General features: G+C 40.6%; 1 protein-coding gene across 1 annotated transcript; it reads right to left on the reverse strand.

Annotated features, from left to right (window-relative positions):
* Window positions 1-358: 358 nt before the first annotated feature.
* LOC109927544 (uncharacterized protein C3orf38-like) lies at window positions 359-21,266 on the reverse strand. The gene is made up of 3 exons (XM_048603061.1): window positions 21,227-21,266; window positions 19,700-19,887; window positions 359-2,755 (listed from the first exon to the last, which is right to left on the reverse strand). The coding sequence occupies exons 1-3, from the start codon at window positions 21,264-21,266 to the stop codon at window positions 2,135-2,137; spliced, it is 849 nt and encodes a 282-aa protein (XP_048459018.1). The 3' UTR covers window positions 359-2,134.
* Window positions 21,267-25,099: the final 3,833 nt, after the last annotated feature.

Raw genomic sequence — 25,099 nt, forward strand, 5'->3', positions numbered from 1 at the left:
AGTATACAAAATTTTAGCAATAACATCTGGGTGTCTGTGGGCCAGTTATGTGACTCTAGAAATTAAATCTAAGATTTTGGCATTGCATTGTGAAGGTGCCTTCAAGACAATTTGACTGCTGTCTCAGTTAGTGTGGTAAGTGGTTACAGCAGGAGGGGCAGCAAGTAAGAGAACATGAGCAATTGGGTATGGTTCAATAACATCGTATCATTATGAAGAGCCTACAACCTTGTTTTTGTATCAATGCAATTTATACAGTCATCGCCTTCAGGTAGATGGCTTTAATGATAAACAACAGCTTGATTTTATTCTGATTATAAGTCTTGCGCAAATTATATCACACAGCTCCAAGTAATGCTCCAAGGAATTAAGTTTATTTCCAACAAAACAAATCCATCAGTTACTGTGATCAAAGACTGACTCAGCGACCCGTTTTATTTGTTGAAATATGATACAGTACATGCAAATCAAACATAAAGATCATTTTGCAGACTCAGATCTATTTATAATACATTCACATTTCATTAAGCTAACAATATCTTTTGATAACGTGAACTATAAATCCAGTCTTCAACAATAATTAATAGAAAGTATATACCAACAAACAGAACTAAAATGTCGAACTGTATATTTAGGAAGAACACAAATGTGTTGTATAACTGATGCCAAATAGATCATTGACTTCTACTGTTGTTCATACTTCAAATGGAGTGCTAACACAAAAAAACACATTTAATTTCTATCTGTCTTCAGAAATAGATGCACTATTAAAGTTGAATACTTTGAAGTGTGAAGTTTATAGATCTGTTCAGAACACTTGTGGCATACTCTAGTGCACACGCTAAATATGTTAAATTATATTCGTAAGATTGGACAGGACTATCATATTTCAACCCGGCAGGCACTTTAGAGATCAGCTTTGATCTAATTAAATGGCAGAAAGGCTGAGGGGTTGAACAGCCTACTCTGTTCCTATATTGAGACGACGTCTGGTAGAAACAAGATAGCTCATTAATGGTGCTCAGATCTTCAGCATAATGGACAAGCTGCTTGGCATTTCTTAATCATTCAACTAAGCACCAATATTTTCATTTTATCAATGGTCACAGAAGATAATGATATTTTGGAAGAAAGGTCTCATCTATCAAGATTTAGTGCGGGTGGAATTAAATGTCAGCAGAGTTGAAAATGATATCAAGTAACGTCTTAGAGGTTAGCTAGGTATTATCTCTTTCTTTTCCTTGTATCCACTTTTATGTTTTGGCAGGCAGATGTGGTTGTTGTGTGCAAACCAAGCTTCTATAAATAGCAACATAATGAGTAACTAATTAACTTGTTTTTGACTCCTTCAACTAATACTGACAATTTTAATTTGGGACAAAAGAAAACTACTGAGAATGTTGGAAATCTGAAACGAAAACAGAAATTATAATATACATTCACCAGATCTGGCACTGTGGAGATGGAAACAGAGTTAATATTTTAGGTTGCTAAACCTCCAAACAGTTGTGAAACATTAACTCTTTCTCTCTACAGATGCTGACAGTCCTGCTGAGAACCTCCAGCATTTCCTGTCCTGAATTTTGGATCTCATCTGATGATCAGCAACTCCAACACTGTAATACTCCCACAGTATTACCATACAGCAACCTAGTTTATTTACTCATGGGACTGAAAGGATGTCAAAGCCAATATTCTTAATCAGGAGCCAAGTGCCAGCAATAAGGAGTCACCGTAAACTGAGAAAATACGGCCTTATCGACTACATTCATCAATTATGATCTAAGAAGAGAGCAAAGGTTCATAACCAGCCAAGGTAGGGCAGAAAAAGTGAGAGGATTTGTTGAAATAACACTTATCTGTTGAAGACCAATTTTGTAACATTTCTTCGCTCAGGAATTTTGACAATATTGCATATAATAGTAAGATGATGCATGAGCAATAGTCTGTTTCCATTAGTTTTTTTTTGACACCAGAATTTACACACTAGCATGAATGGTAGTTCTAGCTGCATTACAGTATAATTTATTGCCTTCTGGCACACAGGCAAAGTTGCACTTTTCATTTTATGAAGCAGAAATGAGATTGTTGCGTCAGCTAATTGCTATCATGAAGGGCAACAGGCCACGCAGCTTCAATCACAAATTCCTACGCTGTGTTCTTCAAAAACTTGCAGTAGCTCATTGGATTCGTATTTAATGACAGGTGGCTCCGAATCCTCATAGGACTGGACAGTGGGTGGTGATGTTGTTGCGCCATGACCAGTAATCTTTAGGTGAACGAACTTCATCTTCCAATTGTTCTCACTGTTTGGACAACGGATAAGACCAAAGATTTGCTCAAAAATTCCCAGGCATACTGATTCTCTGTGAATGGTACCAGCCACTGCAATAATAACTAATCCATGAGGTGAATGGATGCACTTCAGTCCACTGTTAGTCAGGTTAGGATTCAAGTATAGATGTTCCTCTTTCGTCAGTGCTAATAAACGAAGGCTGACCATAACTGCACCAGTGTATACCTCCATCTGCTGCTCAGAAGTTCTGTATGAAAACTTAAGTATAACATCTTCCCAAAAATGCTGGGGGCCCCAGTCTTTCGACTGTTCTTCCAGTAAAGGATTCTGGGAGTTCAGAAGCTGATAAAACCACTTGCAGAATTCTAGCCCCATTGCTTGGTAATCATTCCTATAATTGGCTGTTAAATCATTCTGTGGGACATAACTTCCTGATGTACTTCCTGAAGAATTATTTGTCTAATAGAGAGAAAAGAAATGTACATTTATTCATGGCAGAGAATATACCCTATACTTGAATAATAAACAGATTGGGCAGATGATTTACTTTTTGCTTCATTTTATTTTGAAATAACTATAAAACTATGCACAAATATTGTCATAAAGATTAGATTGAGTAACTGCATTTGCATAGGCCTCCTTCGTGGTGGATCTACGGAGTTCTTTACCGCAGAGACTTGGCTGTTAATTGCATTCAAGGCTGAGATGGACAGATTTCAAATTGTTAAAGAAATCAAGGGTTATCGGGATAGGGCAGAAAAGTGGAATCGAGGATTATCAAATCAGCCATGATTTCATTGAATGGCAGAGCGATTTGATGGGCTAAATGACACACTTCTCCTCTCTGGTGTTGAGGCGGTGGCCTAGCACCTGAAGAGCGTGCAGGGAGCAGAAAACAGATGATGGTGTGGCTCTTTTCATTCCTTCGGCATGTCTAACCAGTTTTCTTGCTACTCATTTAAAATCCTTGTTCCCAGTAGTCCTCCCAAGCACTAGGTCGCAATGCTACAAAGAATATCACCCTGATTTAACATCTGGATTTTCATTAATTGAAATCATTCTAACAAGAGACCAAAAATGCTGACTTAAATTGGCCATACACATCATCTAATCAAGGTAAATTGGGCAAGTTTCTTGAAATTAACGTGGATTAGGTAAAAGACCGCCTGAACTGAAATTAACATATTTCACCAAGGATAATGAAACCAGTCAGCAGGCATCCCAGCAGGCATGCAAAGACCTTCATCTCCTATTCTGATTTATGCCAATATGAGACTAATTACATGTTGGAGATGAAATCTTGCCTACAATTATCAGGTCTGAAAATAAAAGCAGTCAGGGAATATACAACCAACTACTTAAAGGGGCTTATTTGGCAGATCAAAAAAGGTGGAATTTAGATTGCAGAAATGAAACAAGTTGGAGAAGTTTCTCTGTATCTCAAGAACTCGTGCATCCGGTTATATCTCTCACTCGAAAGAAACATCAGAAAACTGAAACTGAAAAGAAAATTGTAATATTCTCCCCTGCTGATGGTCAAAGAAATCAACTAATTAATTGCAGGTCTCACTTTACAACTTTTATGACTCAAGGAAACCATAAGGCTCTAAATTATAGAGTATTATGTGCTGACCATGATGCCACTCTAAACTAATCCTATCTGCTTGCATATATTCTTTTAACTTCCTTTTACTATTTCACAAATCCCCATTTACTTTACGCCAGTGAGAGTGTGTGTGCACACGGTGGGGGGTGAGAAGGGGAGTGGGGGTGGAGAAGAGAGAGAGGGGCCCAATGAATGCACACAAGCTCACATGCTTGGTACTTGTAATTTTATCATATTTTCCTCAGTGTTATCAGGTAATAATGCCTGTTCTTTTACATTTTACAAAACCCTGGTTAATGACTTCTTACTGCTACAGTAAATAAAATAGCTAACTACATTTTGATTGTTTGATTGGAGAAAGGTGTAGTCACGAGTTAACAAAAAGAAGTTAACCTTTTCTTGTGACCAAGCAGGAAGGATGAAAAGACAGGAGTCGTTAACTAACAGCTATAACAAAAATAAAAACCGAAAGAACTGCGGATGCTGTAAATCAGGAACAAAAACAAAGTTGCTGGAAAAGCTCAGCAGGTCTGGCAGCATCTGTGAAGGAGAAAACAGAGTTAACGTTTCGGGTCCGGTGACCCTTCCTCAGAACTGAGCTATAACAAAAATCCTTACTGAAATATCTTCACTGTTTTCTCACTTAGCCCAGGAATCAAATGACTTTTCATTCACTTTTTCAAGTTGTATATCAATTTATAATGCTGAAGTCAGAATTGTTATGGCACAGTGTGATCACAGCCTACTGTGTCTGCATGGGCTCTCCAACGAGCATCATGCCTTAGTCTCATTGTCTTACCTTTTCCCATATATTTTTACATTGTCTCTATTCAAATAATCATCCAATCATCCTTTTTTTTTCTGAAGAAGGGTCTCGACCCGAAACGTCAGCTTTCCTGCTCCTCTGATGCTGCTTGGCCTGCTATGTTCATCCAGCTCTACACCTTGTTATCTCAATCATCCAATGTCCTCTTGATTACCTCAACTGAACTTGCTGCCGCCACCACCACAATCCTAAGCCATGATTCCAGACCTGAACCACTTGTTGTGTAAAAAAGTTGTTTCTCTCATCCCATTTGCTATTTTTGCAAATCATGATAAATTTGTGTGATCTTGATATTCATCCTTTTACAAGTGGAAACAGTTTCTCACAATCCACTCTATTCAGACCTCTCAACTTTCATAAGTTTATCACATCTCCCCTCAGCTTTCTTCTCTCCAAGGGGAGCAATCGAACCTCTCCAATTTATCCTCATAATTGAAGTTTCACATTCCTGAAATCATTCTTGTAAATCCCTTCTGCACTCTCTACAATCCATTCACATCCTTTCTATTGTGTGGCACCCAGGACTGCACATAGTATTCGAGCAGAGGGGTCTCCACCTGTTCTGTGTCATAAAGTGAGGATTGACCTTCCTCTGAGAACTAAAACCAAAACACCCAAACAGGAACACCTTGGCCCATAATCTCTAAAAGGAGTGGGAAAAGTGGTGTAACCTGTTTTTCAGCAACTTCTAGTGGTTAAATAAAATAAATCCCTAACACTCACTTTAAAATCAATAAGTAACAATTTATTCATCTAACCCCAAACAGTGACAAATTAACTAAAAACTATTAACAAACCAAATAAATCCCTTCTAACTAATAACTATTCCCGAATAAAACAAAATTCTAATGGTATGCTGTTCCAATAAATACAATTCACACTTACTTAAAAAACAGATATTAATCTCCCAAAATTACAGCCAAGCTAAGTGTCTTCCAGAGTGTTCTGTGCCTTCTCTGTTGATGCTTCTGTCAGGAATACGAACTGGTCATGCTGTTGGTTCCGTTGTTATTTAGATAGTGCTCTCTCTAAGACATAGAGGAGGCTGTGGAGCTAGCAATTCTCTCGAAAGCTGAGGGTTGTTAGCTTTGGTGGATGGCAGTTAGCGCTGGGGCGTTGTCCAACTGTCCCCTTCTTTTATATCCTTGATGACATAACAATATTTCTTACAATAGGATTGGTACTATGTTGTCAAAACCATCAGATTTAAATTTAATTGGTTTTTGGCATCTAAGTGCTTGGTTCAAATTGATTGGCTAAATTCAAAACTTGTTGTCTTGGTAAAAACTGCTGCTTGGCCTGCTAAGTGTTTGGCCTTGCAATACAAATATTTCAATTTGGGCACTCTGTGTGCTTGCAAACTTTCAAGCTGCTGCTCACAAACATCCATTTTAAATCTCTAAGCACAGAAAAACCAAAAGATCTTTTAAAGGGACCACACAATACTCCCCTCTAGCATTTTACAAACCCCAAATTCTAACTTTCTGCCTCCCAATCCACAAGTACTCTACCCAACTTTGCAACACCTGCCACCTTCAGTGATCTTCGCCCCTCTGCTCCTGTATCTCCTTAACAATTGTGCCCCCCCCGCCCCCTCACCCATTTTATACTGTTGGCCCATGTTCTTCCTGTCAAAATGCATCATCTCACACTTCTCTGCACTGAACTTCACCTGCCACCTATCTGTCCACTCAGCAACTTTGAGTGCTAGATATTTCATCATTGGCCTGTTATGACACTTCTCTGAAGCAGGTGGATCTTGAGCTCAATAGGGTCATGAACACTGCAGCACAAACGCTCTCCCTTTTGGAGTTCTACATGATCCTCTTCTCAATTTACAATGCTTTCACATTTCACATAATCAGCAAACTTTGTAACTATCCCCTGCACATCAAGATCTAGATCATTAATAAACATCCGGAAAAACAAGGGTCCCAATACCAATCTCCAAGGAATTTAACTACAAAAATTCCTCCAGCCTGAAAAATATCCATTGATCATTGTTTTGTTTCCTGTTATTTAGCCAGTTTAGTATCCATGTTGTTACTGTGCCTTTTATTTTATGAGGTAAAACTTTCTTCACAAGTTTGTTGTGTAAAAACGTAAAGTCGCCATAGTCCTACTAGATCACAAGGGTGTTTGCTCAATAGACACTGACAACTAGTGGTGTTTTAATCTGAGGGTCATCACATCTCAGGCGAGGGGAGAGGTTGAGAAGGAGAGTCCTTCATGGTAACCTCAGCCAATGTGGGAATTAAACACACAATGTTGGCATTACTCAGCACTGGTACCAACTGCCCAGTCAATTGAGCTAACCAACCCCTCTGCTTTGTTGTGCTGTATCCAATGTCTTTTGGAAGTCTATGTAAACCACATAAACAGCATCATCTCTTTTTGTTACCTCTTCAAAAAAAACTCCAAGCTTTTTCTACTTAACTACTAATTCTATACTAAATAATTGATTCGAGAAGTTTCCCTACCACTGAAATTAAATTGACTGGCCTGAAAGAGTTGGGTTTTACTTATAGTCTTTTCTGAAGAAAGTTTTATTATCTGTAATTCTCCAGTCATCTTTCACTCTCACCCTTCCCTTACCACCACCATGTGTCGAGGGAAGACTGAAAGATTATGACCAATACCCATGCTATTTCAACTCTCATTTCCTTCAATATCCATGAACACATCTCATCCAGTCCCAGTGCCTTGTCAACTTTAAGTACCAAAAACCTATCCAAAATTTCTTCCTCATCAATTTTGAACCCTTCTAGTGACCCTCCTCTGCCACTACGGCCTGGGTGGCTTCTACCTCTTTTGTAAAGACAGATACAAAGTATTTATTTAACATCCCTATGTAATAGCAGTCCTATGTAATTTCCCTGCAGTTCTGTTCCTCTGTCTCCATCCCACTTGCTGGTGGTGTATAGATTACGCAGAGCAATGTAATTACACCTTTTGTTCCTTAGCTCTAGTCATATTGATTCTGTTCTTAAATCTTCTGGGGCAGTCTTTCTCCAATACTGCAATGCTCTCCTTAACCAATACCACCACCACCCCCGACCATCTTCCTTCCCTATCTTTTCTGAACAACTTCTATTGAGGAATATTTAATATCCTGTTCTGTACTTCCTTGAGCAAGGTGTCTGTTATTATTATATCATATTTCCACATGGCATCTTGCACTTGTAACACTTCATCTTATTTATTATATTACGTACATTCACAGCGTGCACAGCCTGATTTAGACTTCATTACTTTTGCCTTACTCCAACTTCACCTTTTGACTTTCTGTTCTCTATGCCACTATTATGCATCTCTCCAGTTAGTTATGCACCTTGGTTTTCCACTATAATATTTTGTGTTCCCCATACTCCTGCCAACTTAGAAGCCCTCGCAATAGCACTACCCTGCAAGAAAGGGTAAAGACGAAGTAAAAGGAAATTTAACTGTGAAGTCACAGGCAGCAGGTGAGTGAGTGGCTGGTGACTGGTGAGTAGTTTTTTCTTCTCTTCTTTTCTCTTTGCTTTGCTACTGTTGTTGTTAACCTAAGGGTTAAGTCATGGCAGGTGATCCCAGACCCGTCTCATGTTCCTCCTGTACAACATGGGAATTCAGGGGCCCTTCTGATGTCCCTGATTCCTTCACATGCAGGAAGTGTGTCCAGCTGCAGCTCCTGTCTGACCACTTGACAGCTCTGGAGCTGTGGCTGGATTCACTTTGGAGCATCGCATGGCTGAAGGAATCATGGATAGCAGCTACATTAAGTTGGTCACACCGCTGATAAAAATTACTCAGAAAGATAGGGAATCGGTGACCAACAGACAGAGAAACAGTAGGAAGGTAGTACAGGAGTCCCCTGCGGTCATCTCCCTCTAAACAGATATACTGTTTTGGGTACTAGTGGGGGAGATGGCTTACCAGGGGAAGGTGGTAGCAGCCAGGTTCATGGCACCATGGCAGGCTCTGCTACACAGGAAGGCTGGAAAAACAGTGGCAGAGTGATAGAGATAAGGGATTCAATTGTAAGAGGAATATATAGGCGTTTCTGCGGTTACAAACAAACGTCCAGGACAGTATGTTGCCTCCCTGGTGCAAGTGTAAAGGAGGTCTCGGAGTGGCTGCAGGATATTCTGAAGGGGGAGGGTGAAGAGCCAGCTGTTGTGGTCCACATAGGCACCAAAGATATAGGTAAAAATAAACAGGATGAAGCACTACAAGCTGAAGTCAGGGAGTTAGGAGTTAAACTAAAAAATAGGACCTCAAAGGTAGTAATCTTGGGTTGCTACCAGTGTCATGTGCTAGTCAGAGTAGGAATGGCAGGATAGCTAAGATGAATATGTGGCTTGAAGGATGGTGCAAGAGGGAGGGATTCAAATTCATGGGACATTGGAACCTGTTCTGGGGGAGGCGGGACCAGTACAAACTGGATGGTCTGCACGTGGGCAAGACTGGAACCAGTGTCCTATGGGGTGTGTTTGTTTGTGCTACTGGGGAGGGTTTAAACTTATATGGCAGGGGAATGGCAACCGATGCAGGAAGTCGGAGCGAAGTAAAGTGGGGACATGAACAAAAAACAGTAAGGGAAAAAGTGAAAGTGGAATGCAGAGAAACCAAAGACAAAAGTCAAAAAAAGCCACATTACACCATGATTCTAAAAGGGCAATGAATGTCGATAAAAATGAGCCTGAAGGGTCTGTGTCTCAATGCGAGCAGCATTTGTAATAAGATGGATGTATTAACTGCAAAGACAGTTATTAATGGATATGATGTAATTGGGATCACAGCGACCTGGCTCCAAGGTGACCGAGGATGGGAACTCAACATCCAGTGTTACTCAATTTTCAGGAAAGGGAGGTGGGGTAGCATTGCTGGTTAAGGAGGAGATTAATACAATAGCAAGGATACAACATTAGCCTGGATAACGTGGAATCTGGATGGATGGAGTTGCGGAACACCAAAGAGAAAAAGACATTAGTGGGAGTTGTGTACAGACCACCAAACAGTAGTTGAGACATTGGGGATTGTATCAAACAGAAAATTAGAGATGCATGCAGTAAGAGTACAACAGTTATTATGAGTGACTTCAATTTACATATTGATTGGACTAACCAAACTGGTAGCAATGTGATGGAGGAGGATTTCCTGGAATGTATGAAGGATGGTTTACTTGACCAATATGTCAAGGGACCAACCAGAGAGCAAACTATCCTGGACCAGGTATTGTGTAATGAGAGAAGATTAACTAGCAACATTGTGATGCGAGATCCCTTTGTGGAAGAGTGATCATAACATGGCAGGATTCTTCATTAAGATGGAGAGTGACACAATTAAATCTGAAACAAGGATCCTAAACTTAAGCTAACTTTGATGGTATGAGGCATGCATTGGCTAGGATAAGCTGGCCAATGATACTTAAGGGGTTGACGGTGGATAGGCAATGGCAGACATTTAAAGAACACATGGATGAATTGTCCCTAAAAATAATTGTCCTGGAAAATCTCTCTCTAAATTCATTTAGGCTTTTTTTTAAAATCCCACTTTCTAGCCTTTGGCCCTTCATCCACGATGACAGATCTGCAGTTACCTGTTAGCTCAAGCACATCCTTGGTTCCACCTGTAAAGTCCTAATTCCCTTTAAAAATCATTACTCTCTCACACTCTGGATGCTCTACAGATGCGTCCCTGTCCTGGTCCTTTAAGCCCAAGAGATGCAGTTTTGAACAGATATAGTGAACAACTGCTTTAAGAATTCACAGTCAGATCGGGTCAGGCCTTAGAGTAGCTCCCTGGTTCTGCTTGCATCTGCCAAAATTGCTCACAATTCCAGGATCATTATGGATTGCAAAGGAAACACCCATATTTTCTCTGCTGCAAATCTTCCTGAATGTTTCTCTCCTGCTTCCTACACTCTCATATCCAACGAGGAGGAGGAGCTCATAGGATTCTTTGTAGCAAAAATCAAACCATCTGATCATCTACTTCTGCCACTTCCCTACATTCCCCTTGTCTATCAAGTCAATCCTCCAAAGATCCCGCCCCCCCCCCCCCCCCCCCCCCCCCCCCCCACCTTGCTTAAATCAACAGTCCTTACAGCCTCTCTACGCTCACCTTTACCGTAAGACTGATTGAATATTTTCAGGAAGTAATCAAAAAGATTGATGAGGGCACAGCGCTAGTTGTTGTTTACATGGGCTTTAGTAAAGCATTTGATAAAGTTCCGCATAGTAGACTAATTAGTAAAGCTAGATCACATGGGATTCAGGGTGAATTTACCAATTGGATACAAAATTGGCTTGATGGTAGGAGACAAGACGGTGGTGGAGGAGGGTTGTTTTTCATTCTGGAGGCCTGTGACCAGCAGTGTCCCCAAAGGGATCAGTACTGGTCCACTTTTCTTTGTCATTTATATAATAAACGATTTGGATGAGAATATAGGAGACATGGTTAGTAAGTTTGCAGATGACACCAAAATTGGTGGCATAGTGGACAGTGAAGAAGTTTATGTAAAATTACAAAGAGACCTTGACCAATTGGGTCAATGGGCTGAGGAGTGGCAGAGGAAGTTTAATTTGGATGAATGTGAGGTATTGCTTTTTGGTAAAAATAAACAAGGGCAGGACTTATACAATTAACAGTAGGGCCCTAGGCAGTGTTGTAAAACAGTGCAACCTAGAGATTCAGGTACATAATTCTTTGAAATTTGTGTCACAGGTAAACAGGGTGGTTCAGGCAGCATTTAACACGCTTGCCTTCATTGCTCAGACTTTGGAGTATAGGAGTTGGGACGTCATGTTGAGGTTGTACTGGACGTTGGTGAGGCCTATTCTGACATACTATGTGCAGTTCTGGTCACTCTGCTATAGGAAGGATATTATTAAACTGGAGAGGATTCAGAAAAGATTTACCAGTATGTTAGCAGGAATGGATTTATAAAAATAGACTGGGAGTTTTTCACTGAAGCATATGAGTTTGAGGGGCAATCTTATAGAGGCTTATAAAATCATGAGGGACATAGATAAAGTGAATAGCAAGGGTCTTTTCCAAAGGATACGGGAGTTCAAATCTAGAGGGCATATTTTTAAAGTGAGAGGAGAAAGGACAGGACATGAAGGGCAACTTTTTCTTTTTGCACAGAGTGTGGTTCATGTGTGGAATGAACTGCCAAAGGAAGTGGTAGATGCAGGTACAGTTACAACGGTTCAAAGCCATAGAGCTGTATACAAACAGACCCTTTGGTCCAACTCGTCCATGTGGGCCAGATAACCTATATAAATCTAGTCCCATTTTCCAGCATTTGGCCCATATCCATCTAAAGCCTTCCTATTCATATACCTATCCAGATGTCCTTTAAATACTGTAATTGTACCAGCCTCCACCACTTCCTCTGGCAGTTCATTCCATACATGCACCACCCTCTGCAAGGAAAGTTGCCCTTAGGTCCCTTTTATATTTTTCCCCCCCTCACCTTAAACTTATGCCCTCTAGTTTTAGACTCCACTATCCCAGGGAAAAGACCTTTCTGTTTACCCTATCCATGCCCCTCATGATTTTATAAACCGTTTGGATAAGTACTTAAGGAAAGGTTTAGAAGTATATGGGCCAAACACAAGCAAGTCAAACTAGTTTAGTTTGGGAATGTGGTCGGCGTGGACTAGTTGGACTGAAGGATTGTTTCCATGCTGTATGACTCTATGACTGTCCATTTCCTGTTTCCTTGACCCAATTCCCATTAACTACTGAACTTCAAGACTCCCTTCCTAGCTTCTACATTAGCTGATGGTTAATGGTTCTCACCGCTCAGGCACTATCCTCTCTCCTTTAGAACAGTTGGCATTTCCCACCCACACCTGTCCTTTCACCAAAATAGTGGCCTCTCAATCCTTGCGAGCTGCTGCCCGATTTACAACCTCCCACCTTTCTCCCACCCAGTCCATGAATATAATCCTGCCTCTGAAGCCTGAGCCCATATTTTGGTAAACACTGAGTCTGAACATCTCAAATCAGGGTTTTGCATTTGCCATAGTTTCAAAATGGATCTCATTAAAAATCATAAATCATTCTTCGGGACTCTGACAAAGCTGCACTTTCTCTCTCTATTCTTCTACAACTTTTGACATGGTTGATCACACCATTATCCTCTCACACCTCTCCACAGCCACCTATCCAGATGGGACTGTATTAGCTTAAAATGGCTTCTTGTCAGACTGGTAATGGTAGTAGTAATATCACTATCCCAGTCATCACGAACCCCAGACTAATGTTTAAATATCACCAAGGCAGATGGTGAAATTTGAATTCAATTAAAATCTGGAATTAAAAGATAACCTAGTGGTGACCATGTAAACATTGTTGATTGGTATAAAAACACAGCTGGTTCTCTGCTGCCCTTTAGAAAGGTGTCTATAACATCGGGACATGATACAGGAATCATGAGGGACTTGCATTTGGGGAGATGGTGTCGTGGCAATGGCACTGGACCAGTAATACAGAAGCCCAAGCTAATGCTCTGGGATATAGGCTCAAATCCATAATAGTCAGTGGAATTTTGTTAATTTAGTTCAAATTAAATCTAGAATTGGAAGCTTGTCTCAGTGATAGTGACGATGATAGCTATTAATTGCTGCAAAAACCGATCTGGTTCACTAACGTCCTTTAGGAGGAACAGAAGTAAATTACTGCAGAAGCTCGAGATCTCAAACAAAAGCAAAACGCTGGAGAAACTTAGCAGGTTTAGCAGCATCAGTAAAGAGAGAAGCAGAGTTAACGTTTGAAGACCAGTACAAATCTCTTTCAGAAGAGAATTTCCTCTAGAAGGAAAATCTGCTGTACTTAACTGGTCTGGTCTACATGTGATTCTAGACCCCCAGCAAAGTGACTGACTCTTACTGCTCTCTGAAATGGCCCTTAGCAAGCCACTCAGTTCAAGTGCAATTAGGAAATGGCAGTAAATGTTGGCCCAGCCAGTGACGTCCATTGCCCAAGACTCAAAATAAAGGGGAAAAAAAACTTCTAATGCACCCCAGGGATATGTGCTCAGAGTCCTCCAATTTCATATCTCCATGCTGCCCTCAAGTAGTATAATCCAAAAACCTTTGGTACACATATACTGATAAAAACCAGCTTTACCTTAACAATGACTCTCGAGCTCTCCATTGTTTTTGGATTGTCAAAACTACTTGTCTGATGTTCAATAAATATTTTGAAAAAACTGAAGCCATTTGTCCTTAATCCCCGGTTCTGCTCCCTAGCCACATACCTGGAATATCACTGATTTTTCTGGCTCTATGACACAGCCAACATAAGCAACGCCTCAGTTCACCTGCTGCTGAAACTCTCATCTAGACATTTATTTTTAGTTGACCATTCTAACAAACTTTTCACTAGTCAACTACGATCTAAAGTCTGGAAACTGCTGTTATCCAAAACATTGTTGCTCGTGTTCTAATCCATCCTGTCCACCCATTGCTTACATGGACTGACCTAGATTGGCTCCTGCATTGAGCAATATCTTAATTTTAAAATTCTCATCCTTATTTTTAAATTGTTCCATTGCCTCCCACCCCTCCGTATCTCTGCAAACTCCTCCAGTTACAAAACCTTTAAGTAATTTGCATTCTTTCTTCTAAATCTCCTTTTTGTTCTTGGCTGAAATCCAACCTCTTTGACCAAGATGCAAGTCATCCATACTAGTCTGCTCAGTTCTAAATTCCATTTCACAAAGCTTCATTGAAGTGCTTTGGGACATTTTACTTTGTTAAAAGGTGACAGATAAATTCAGGGTATTGTTGCAGTTTCAAAAAGATAAATTGACTAAAAGAACATGCCTCAGCATTGATAATAAAGAATGCTACTATGTTTTAACATGCTAATAGATTAGAAAGTTCTCTCACTTGAACTCAATCAAGCTTGGAAATACAATTAACTAACTAGAAAGCTAGACTTCAGTGACCAACATGCTCGTCGATCTTTATTTCTATCTCCATTTGGCAATAACAGCACAGAGCAAGGCATTATTAAGGCTGGTAATAGAAAATGGAATTGAAAAGGGCTGATGTAGGAAACAAACCCTAGCACAAACTTTCTACTCTGGCCAACCTAATTCAAATAAATGACCAACTCTGGTTAAATTGCTGCATCAAGGAGAAAACATCACAAATTGGGATAAGAATTATTCGGGCATTGCTATGGGGTTAAGATATGCTATTTGCAAAATTAATTCATAACTTCATTAACTGGTCATATAAACATGGGACCAGGAGGAGGCCATTCAGCCCATTGAGATTTCTCCACCATTCGATATGAACATGGCTGAATTTTTTTTTATTCACTCATAGGATGTGGGCATCACTGGCTGACCAGTATTCATCATCAATGCCTAGTTGCCCTTGAGGGGTAGTTGTGGTTGCGCACCCACTTCAATACCTCCCTCCAACATTATCCTCAGATCCATTTATGTCACTGGTATTTAGAAATCTGCCAATTTCTACGTTAAACACACTCAATCACTGAATTTTCGCAGTCCTCTGGGGTAGAGAATTCCAAAGGTTCACAAATCTTTCAGTAAAGAAAAAACTCTCCTCCTCTCAGTCCCTGGTGGCCTCCCCCTCATCATGAAATCGTATTCCCTCGTTCTCAACTCCAAAACATGGGGAGCATTTTATCTGCATCTACCCTGTCTATCTACACATGTTTTGAGGTTTCAATGAGATCACCTTTCTTTTTTAAAAAAACACAAGAGAATACAGGCCAAGTTTCACCAAGTTCTCTTCATAGGTCAACTGCCACCACCAGGAACACATCTTGTGAACCTTTACTGCACTCCTCCTATGGTAATAGCATCTTTCATAAGGAACAGGGACCAAAACTGCAAGCAGTACTCCACGTATGATCTAATCACAGTTCTATACAATTGAAGCAAATCTGTGCTACTACGGTATGCAAATCCTCTTGCAATAAATTCCATTGTCCTTTCTAACTGCTTGCTGCACCAGCACATTAGCTTTCCGTGACTTATTCCATTTTGCTGGAATATGTGCACAGTTCTGGTCACCACATTAGAGGAAGGATGCAACTCCATGGGTGGGCGGGGAATTCACCAAGATGTTGGCTGGGGTGGAGCATTTTATCTATGAAGAAAGGCTGAATAAACTTGGATTGTTTTCTGTAGAGCAGAGAAGGCTAAGAGGGGACTGAGGTGTATAATAATTATGAGACACACAGATAGGGTGGACAGACAGAAACTGTTCTCCTTAGTTGAAGGGTTAATAACAAGTTGGCATAATTTTAAGGTGAAAAGCAGGAAGTTTAGAGCAGATTTGAGGAAAATATTCTTCACACATGTTCTGAAATGCACTGCCTGGGAGGGAAATTGAGGCAGGAAACCGAGGCAGGAAACCTCAATCTTTATACAGCACTTGAGTATTGCAAACTGGGACTAATGTAGGTTTAGAGTGGTTTTTGTTGGTGCAGATACGATGGACTAAAGGGCCTCTTCTATACTGTATGGTTCTATGATTAACAAGGTCCCTTCGTACATCTACCCTTTTTAATCTCATACTATCAAAGAAATATGCTGCATGTCTGTTCCTCTTACCAGTGAATAACTCATTTTTCGACATTATATTCTATCCTCTATATTCTTGCCCATGCATCAAGTCAATCCAATTCCTCTTGAAGCCAATTTGCATCTTGTCCACAAATTTTCTTAGTTTTGCATAATTCACAAACTTTGAAATGTTTTAGTTGGTCCTCATATCCAAAATCACTGACACACAGTGGGGCCTAAATATTAATCCTCACAGTACCCATGAGTCACAGCCAGTCAGCACAAGAATGACTGAATTAATGCTACTTTCGGTTTCCTGCCTGTTTACTAATCCTTCATTTATGTCAAATCATTATTTCTTATCTCATTTGCTTTAAATTTTGTTAAAGTAATTCCTCTAAGGGACTTAAGCAAACCCTTCTGAAAATCCAACTATGATATGTCCACTGACTTGTCTTTATCAATTCTGTTAACATCCTCAAGAAACTCTGACAGATTTGTCAAACATAGTTGCACAGTCACAAATCCATGCTGGCTATGCCCAATCAGATCATTATTATTCAAGTGCCTATTCATTGCATCCTTTATAATAGATTCTAGCATTTTCCTTACTACAGATGTAGGGTGAAAAGGTTTGCAGTTACTTGCTTCGTCTCCCCCTCCAGTTCGGCCACTTTTGCTACTTTCCAATCTGCATGATCAATTTTGTGAAGATAATCACCAATGCATCCACTATGTCCACAGCTACCTCTATCAAAACTCTGAGGTGCAGAATAGCAGGTCCCGAGGACTTAACAACCATCAGTCCCATTAAATTCTTCAAAACAACCTTCCTACTAATAATATTTTCCCTCAGTTCTCCATTATTGCCAGTCTTTTGGATCCCTAATTCTTGCATCTTTCTCCATGAAGACAGACACAAAGTAATCATTTAGCTTCTCTGCCATTTCTCGAATATAAATTCTCCTATTCTGCCTGTATGTTTTAGCCAAATATTTCCTTTTTTACATACCAATAGAAGCTTTAAGTCTTTTTTTGCTCATTCATATTTTATTCCTTCCTTATTAGTTTTACATCAAATATAGAACTTTTAAAATAAAAATATTTTTTTTAAACAAAGGAAAGGACACTGACTTGAAGTAACTGATACTTTGCACCTGTGGAGCCACCATTCCAATCCATGGAGAGGCACAGGAATCCCAGAGACAATGACACCTCAGGGGGTGAACAACCTCTTTTTGGCAGATCATTTATTCGCAATGTTGGAACATTAAATATTCAATCACCTAGACAATGGCACAATGGCTGAAACGAAACTGAGTCATGAACCAGTCATCTACATTACTTAAGAGTGTACAACCTACATGGAAAGATGCCATATGATCAGACGTTTTTTTGTGAATATTTCAATTTGGAATTTAGGCAGACAGCGCACAACCTCCAGAATAAGTAACTGACTGACTATGTCTCTGGGAACTCTCTAGAAAACTTGAGTCCTGTTTGTAGCATGATGACCAATATGAAAATTTCTGTGCTGGAGAAAGACAATTTCAACTCAGCAACAGTGACTTGAGGGGAAGGGCTAGAATGAGCTATCGCCACAAAACAATTGTCTCAGAGAAAAAACATCCACGTGCAGTCAGTAAGTTCTTAATGAGTGAATTTTAATCTTTATTTTTGCCTTAGCCAAGTTTAAACATGGGATAATCTGCAAAGCTCTATTTTTCTGCACGCTTGAGATTTGAATGGGTGCTTGTACATGTTAGTGCAAAGGTACATTTTTGCCATTTCTTAAATACTTTTATTTGAGGGGGCATTAGCAATAAAACTGACTCCTTGTTTGTAACTAGAAGATGGTTAGGCCTAAGGACCACATTCTTGAGGAACTGTTGCAGTAATACCCTGGACCTAATATGATTATTCTTTTTTGCTCAATGTGATTTCACCAAATAGAAAGTTCTCCCTCCAATTTCCAATGAAATTTTGCAGGTACTCCTGGATCTCAAGAGCAGTCACTCTCACCTCATCAAGGAATACCATCAAAACGGGGGAAAAAAACTGAGGGTTACTGAAAAAGATATGTAAATGGATTTAAAGATATGGATAATTATTTAAAATCTACCATTATGGCACAAGTGTCTAAAAGAGTTACTAGGTTACCCTCATCCAGGATGATGATATTGATAATCCACTTGTACGTTAAATATTTGCTCATTCTTTCACAGAAGAGCATTATTAGGCACCATTTTTAGAGGCAGAAAAATACAGAACTGATTTCATAAAGGTTATTGAAGATTAACATAGTTATAATGAGGTTTAAGAGATTATATATATTTTGGGATTATTTTTAAGGTAAACTGAATTACATTAAGGTAAACCAAATGGTCTGTGCTGCAAGTCAAGGTGCTTCTTTTAAAACGAGATTAAAAAAGGGTCCAAAATTATTTTACTGGGAAGAAAGTGCAACGTTTACACTGGGAAACAATGTCAGTAGTCTGTGGGCTAACAGTGGATAGACACAGTTTCCAAAGTCCAAGAAAAGTGTTGAGAATGTCAGGTTGTAAACAGTTGTGCTTTAAACAGTTCATTTACTTTCAACACAAAAAAGAAAGTTGGGCTCTCAAGAACAGCTGATCGACAGTTTTCTGAAACTCCTGGAAATGTACTTTAAGAGGGAATGGGTTTCTAAAAGATCACAAAAAGGTGGGATAGGAGGCCAGGAAAAGGAGAGCAGTTACAAACAGCAAGATGCTATAGTCCATGATAAGAGCTTGTGCCTGTACCAAAAGGGGTCAAATTTGTTGCGTGTTAAAACAATGTGGGGAAAAATATCTACAGGAAAACTTACACCATGAAGGAGAGTTCTGAATTAAATTTCAGGCTGGAAAACTAAAAGGTCAGAAGTAAACCATCAGGAGGTAAGAATATGTTTTGAATTATTCTGAGAGAGTTGAATTTTCATTAAACGATGGTGTAATGATTATTTTTGATAATTTTTCCCCAGTCATGTTAAAATATCTGTTCTGCGGTTTAACATACAAATCGGCAATAAAAATAGCATTGAATCAATCATGCTTTTAGTCTTTTTTTCAAACAGCAAAGCATAAAGTATAAAATCATGCCATGTTATTCTTTTAGCCATGAACTAAAAGTTGAAATTCTTTTCGTTAAAGTATTAATCAATCTCTACAGGGATTAGAATAATTAACTCTGCCAAGATAGATTATCCTGTACCTAACCTGTTCAAATTTTTTTTGAACAAATCTAAATCAGCTGGACACTAGTACTCATAAATTTAAAACACTTATTTGAAGATAGTAACCTGAATCGCAAAATCGCTATTTTCAAACTTAATTTCATTTTTAATTTCACTGTAAAAATATTTGAAAATAAAAGTGCTACAAGATGATGCCGCTTCAAGTTAAGTACCTGGGATCCAGCACTGCCTTCATTCCAATATTCTATAACTTTCTGAACAAGCTGGTATTTCTCTGCATTAGATGGCGTAACAACATTATGTTTTGCTAAATATTGAAATATAATCCCACGGTGGATCTTCTTTCTTTTCAGCAATTCTTCAGCACTCTGACTGTAACTCAGTATTGCGTCTATGGCTTCTGTAAATGAAACAGCAATAATAGGTAGTTATAAAGGGTTTAACTACTAATTCAAGGTGCATAGAAATTGGCTAAGCAGTTTGAAAACTCTCAATGTTGCACTTCTTTCCCATTGCTGTGGTTATTTCTTCGTACTGTTGCAATGCTCCTTCACTTCTTAATAGAACAGCAGCACGGTTGAGAAGGACTTCTCACTGAAAAGAATAGCAAAGAGTTTTCCTCCTGAGACATTTCTCTCCAGTACTTGTTGAATTAAATATTGAAATATAATGTTGAAATAACACAAAAGCCCCTATAGAATAAAAGCTAGCTTTTGCTTTGATTGTTCAAAATTTCTGAACATTCTGGCACACCATTCTTTCCATTTCCATGATTAGAGAAATATACTCATACCTCAAAAGTCTGTACTAATACCAACTAATTTCCTTAATATCGTCTAGTCACTGCTTTTCTTTCTCCTTTATGCAAAGGCCAAATATGGACTGAGGGGACAGTTAACGTCTGAAGTCAATTAAGACTTTTTCAGAACTGGCATGAACTGCTTCATAACTCGGCACAGACCAGCTGGGTTTCTCCAGCTTTCTGTTTGTTCCAGACTTTTTTGCCTTTAATGGACTAAGAAAAAAATCATTTTTCCATCAATTATCCACTTTAATTTGACCAAAAACCTAAAACCAATGTGCTTTAATTTTATACTTTTGTTCACAGGATATGGGCATCAGCAGCTAATGGGGAGGGGTGTGTGGATACTTTTACATTGTCTGTTGGAAGGGATTTACAGGATTTCCAGCCAGCAACAACGGAACCAATGAAGGCGACATAGTCAAAAGGTGTGTGGCCTGCAATTGACTTTGCAAGGTTGTGGTGTTCACATGTACGTACTGCATCTCTAGATGTTAGAGATCACAAATTTGGAAGACGTTGTCAACGTACATGTATTGTCTCATTATGATCAAGCTGGGGGAATCAACTTTGGTTCAATGACAGACGTAGGTGATGTTGCCAGGGATGTCCAAAAGATTAGATATGAATACGGTGAGGATACAACACAGAACCCATCTGCATGCCAAACAGCAGGAGTGGCATGCAATAGATACAGCTTGGTGACATCACCAGCTGCTCCTCCCAGTTCTAGTTTAGATCTCGCCAAGCTGTTCCAGCACTCCTGCAAGACTGGAATCTATCAGACAATGTGGAAATTTGCAAAGGTGGGTCCTGTCACAAAAAAAACAGAACAAATTGAACATGGCTGATCAGTGCTCCATTTGTCTATACTCTGTGTACACAGCAAGGTGATGAAAGTTGTCAATGCAGTCAAGCAGAATTCACTTTGCAATACTCTGTTCACTGCCCTTCAGTTTCTGTTCCATCAAAGCCATTTAGCTCCTGACGCCATTACACCCTTGGTCCAAGCATGGACAAAAGAGTTGAACTCCATAGGTGAGGTGAAATGACTATCCTCGATATTAAGGAGCCCTAGCAAAATTAGAGTCAATGGTAATTAGGGAGAATTTTCTTCACTAGTTGCAGCCATACCCAGAACAAAGAAAGATGGTTGTGGTTGTTGGAAATCAATCACCTCAGTCCTGGGATATCACAACAGGAGTTCTTCAGGGTAGTGTCCTGGACACAGATACCTTCATTTGCCTCAATGACCTTCCTTCCATGATAAGATCAGTGGTGGCAATGTTTGCTGATGGTTGCACAATGTTCAGCACCATTTAGATACTGAAGTAGTCAGTGTATATATGCAGCAAGTGTATATATATATTGGGCTGATATGTAGCAAACAACATTCGTGCCTAAGTGCCAGGAACTGACAATCTCAAACAAGAGAGAATTTAACATTTCCCCTTGACATTCAGTGGCATTACCATCACAATACACCATCAACAACATTTTGGAGTTCCCACTGACCAGAGCCAACAGCAGTTCAGAGGCTGCGAATTCTGAGGCAAATAAATCACCTGACTCCCCAAAGCCTGTCCACCACTGACAAAGCACAAGTGCAATGCTATACTCTCCACTTGGATGAGTGCAGATTCAACAGCATCAAAAAGCTCCTCATCACCCACAACAAGACAAGCTATTTGAAAGTCACCCCAGCCATCACTTTGAAAATTCATTCCTTTAACCAACAATGCACAGTGTATACCACTTCTTCAGGTCCAGACTAATTAGCACCTCAACATCCAAAAAAGGATCCAGACTTTCCAACAGCTGAAGTACTATTTATATGAGCTGTACATGGACATCCAGTCTCCTGGCAGTTGATTGAATCAAGCTTTTTGCATACTGTGAAACAATCTCCAATTGACAGTTTCTATTGATTGCCAGCTTGATGCGGTGGAAAGGCTTGAGTGCTCCATTGATCCCAAGATCAATGTTCTCAACTCCTGGCAGGGTCATCCACGATGATAAGGTCGGAGGGGAGGGCCCAGATAAAGCACAATCCAAATCAAGTCCTTGATGGTGATCCAGGCAGTGGATATTTGTGTAATATTAATGGCTGCAATGATGAATGAAGGCTGCAGCAGGAGGAAGATTCCCAGTCATCAAGATTTCCTTGCCACTGGAGCTGGATTTACTTTCTATCATGGAGCGTGCGCCTGCTGATGTGCAACAGCATTCCACGTTAAAAGATCCCACACCTAAAGGAATTCAAACCCGATCTCCCTGCCAAACCCACCCACCCACCGCTCCCCCCACCACACACACAAATATACGTCCTGCAGCGTTTGGCAAGACATGATGGGGACAGGATTAAGAAATCCTGGAAATCCCTCGTTTCAGACCAGTATGTAGGCGGTGAAATTTGAGTCAGTCATTTCGCTCTTGGAATAGGGATAGGAGAGTGTTTTAGTAACTCTCGTCAGGATCCACTCTGCTCACTGCTCACCCTACATGGGGAAGGTCTAGAAAAGGTGCCCAGAAAATAACGTATTCCATCACCCATCTAGCTAGAAAACCGCACCTAGCAGGCTCATCTACCTATACTACTCAGCAACGCCGGGAGCAAAGCCAACCATTCTGCTGGCCTTCATTGACTAAGTCAAAAGCCTTGGTCGGATCAATCAGGAAGGGCTTATGGAAGACCCTGTCAAAGGCCCTCTGTCCAGTGAAATTCATCAACACCTTCAGTCCCCTCCAAGGCAAGATGTCAGCGACGGTTCTCACCAACAAAATCTAAAAGAAGCCTGAGGTCAAAACAGAGTTCAAGTAGGGATGTGTCATCACCACTTGTCAATAACAAGCTTCCAAGTGGCGTGGACATTGTCGAGAGTTGACAGCAAACTTTTCAAACTCAACTGCTTGCAATCCAAGAGGAAAACAACATTTCGCTTGCAGAACTTCATTATGCAGATGACAATGTCGTCTTTGCTCTCTCAGAAGAAAATCATCAAACGTTGTTTAACGCCTCACAGAAGCATTGTGAAGAAGTAGTTTCAGCCTCAAGTTCGACAAGACTTACATCCTTTAATAACTCATCCCAGGACAAGTTTCAGTTCTGCCTACTTGAAGAAAACTCCTGTATGAAGGGACACAATTCTTCAAGAATACCCACTGGCATGAGGAAGTATGGAAAAAAAAAACTTGGGAAAGGAATGCCAGCAATCTCAAGGCTAAGGACCACCTCCACCACCTGGAAACACCTGGCAAATGTGGGGTTGGAGACATGGCTCTAGGATCGAGCTCTGCAGCCACATGAGGATGCACAGAGCCAAAGACCAGTGAGTCGGAATTTCTGAGGTGGGCAATCTAGTCACTAGCACATGATTGCTGACAATGAAACAACTTCAGTGACTGTAATTTGTGACTCAAAGTTCATATCTCTGACTTCTTAAATATTGGTCAGATAATTACCTAGCAATGTCACATTCATCCTGCTTGCAAGTTTGAGCTATCTGGCCAGAAAACTCTATCTAAGGATCGAACCACTGGCAAAAATAGTAATTTCACACGCCTAAAATATACTATCACAGATGATGCTATCTAGCAAAACTAAATTTGTTCAGTTGCACTGCTGCTGACCAAGCTAGAGAAATTAAGACAAAGTGAAAATCAGTAATGGGAGGTTGGAATTCAGTTTTTTTTTGGAGGGGGGAGCGGGTGGTGGGCGTTGATGTCAGAAGGGATGGGGGGGGAATAATTCAGGAGCAATCTGGGGGGGGTGTGGAGTCAGGAATGGGGGGACAGTCTTGGGGAGGGCAGTCAGTCTGGAGTGGTGAGGGTAGTTGGGACAGGGTCATTCCAGGAGGAGGGGCATAAGAGATGGGAGTTCAGTCTGTTGGGTTGGTTGTCAGTCTGGGGTGGGATTCACAAAGGAAGTATCAGTCGTGTTGTTTTGAGGGGTGTAGTTTGGTAGGGTGAGAGGTTGGGTAGGGGTCAGTCCAGGTAAGGGATGGATAAAGGGGTGGATATGGGTATAATTACAACTTTTAAAAGATATTTTGGGTTTTGGGCCAAGAGCACGTAGGTGGTGCTAGTTCAGTTTGTGATTATGTTTGGCACGGACTGGTTGGACCGAAGGGTCTGTTTCCGAGCTATATGACTCTATGGAATTGGGGGGCGGGGTAAGTAAAATCAGTCTGGGGCGACATAGGTCCCTGGACAGGGTATCAGTCCGAGAGGGTGCATAGTGGGGGTCAGTCTCTGACATGTAAGAGTGTAAGTGGAGTCAGTCTGAGAGGGTGGGGTCAATCTGACAGGGAGTGGGGGGGTACCGGTTTGTGAGGGTGTGTCATGGATCTGTGGTGGGTGTCAGTCTGTGAGGGTGGAGTCAATCTGATAGCAATGGGGGTACGGGGGGCATCAGTCCATGAGGGTGTGGGATCAATCTGACAGGGTGTAGGGGTGACTGGGGTGGGGGGGGGGTCTGAGGATAGGGAGAAGCCAGTCTGTGAGAATGTAAGTGTGTAAGTGGGGTGAGTTTGTGGTGGCATGGGGGTCAATCTATGAGACCGTGATGGGTCTGTGGGTGGGGTCAATCTGAAACGGTTTGGGGAGCCAGTGTGTGATGGTGAGGTCAATCTGACAGGATACGGGGATGTCAGTCTGTGAAGGGGGGGAAAATCAGTCTGATGGGGTGCGGGGTAAGTCTGTGGATAGATAGGACAGTGAGGGTGTGGGTCAGTCTGTCAGGGTGAAGGGCAGGGTCAGTCCGAGAGGGTGAGAAGGGGGTGGGGGTCAGTCCGAGAGGGTGAGAAGGGGG

Source organism: Rhincodon typus, chromosome 11 (genome assembly GCF_021869965.1).
Source record: "Rhincodon typus isolate 14 chromosome 11, sRhiTyp1.1, whole genome shotgun sequence".
NCBI classification, from domain to species: domain Eukaryota; kingdom Metazoa; phylum Chordata; class Chondrichthyes; order Orectolobiformes; family Rhincodontidae; genus Rhincodon; species Rhincodon typus.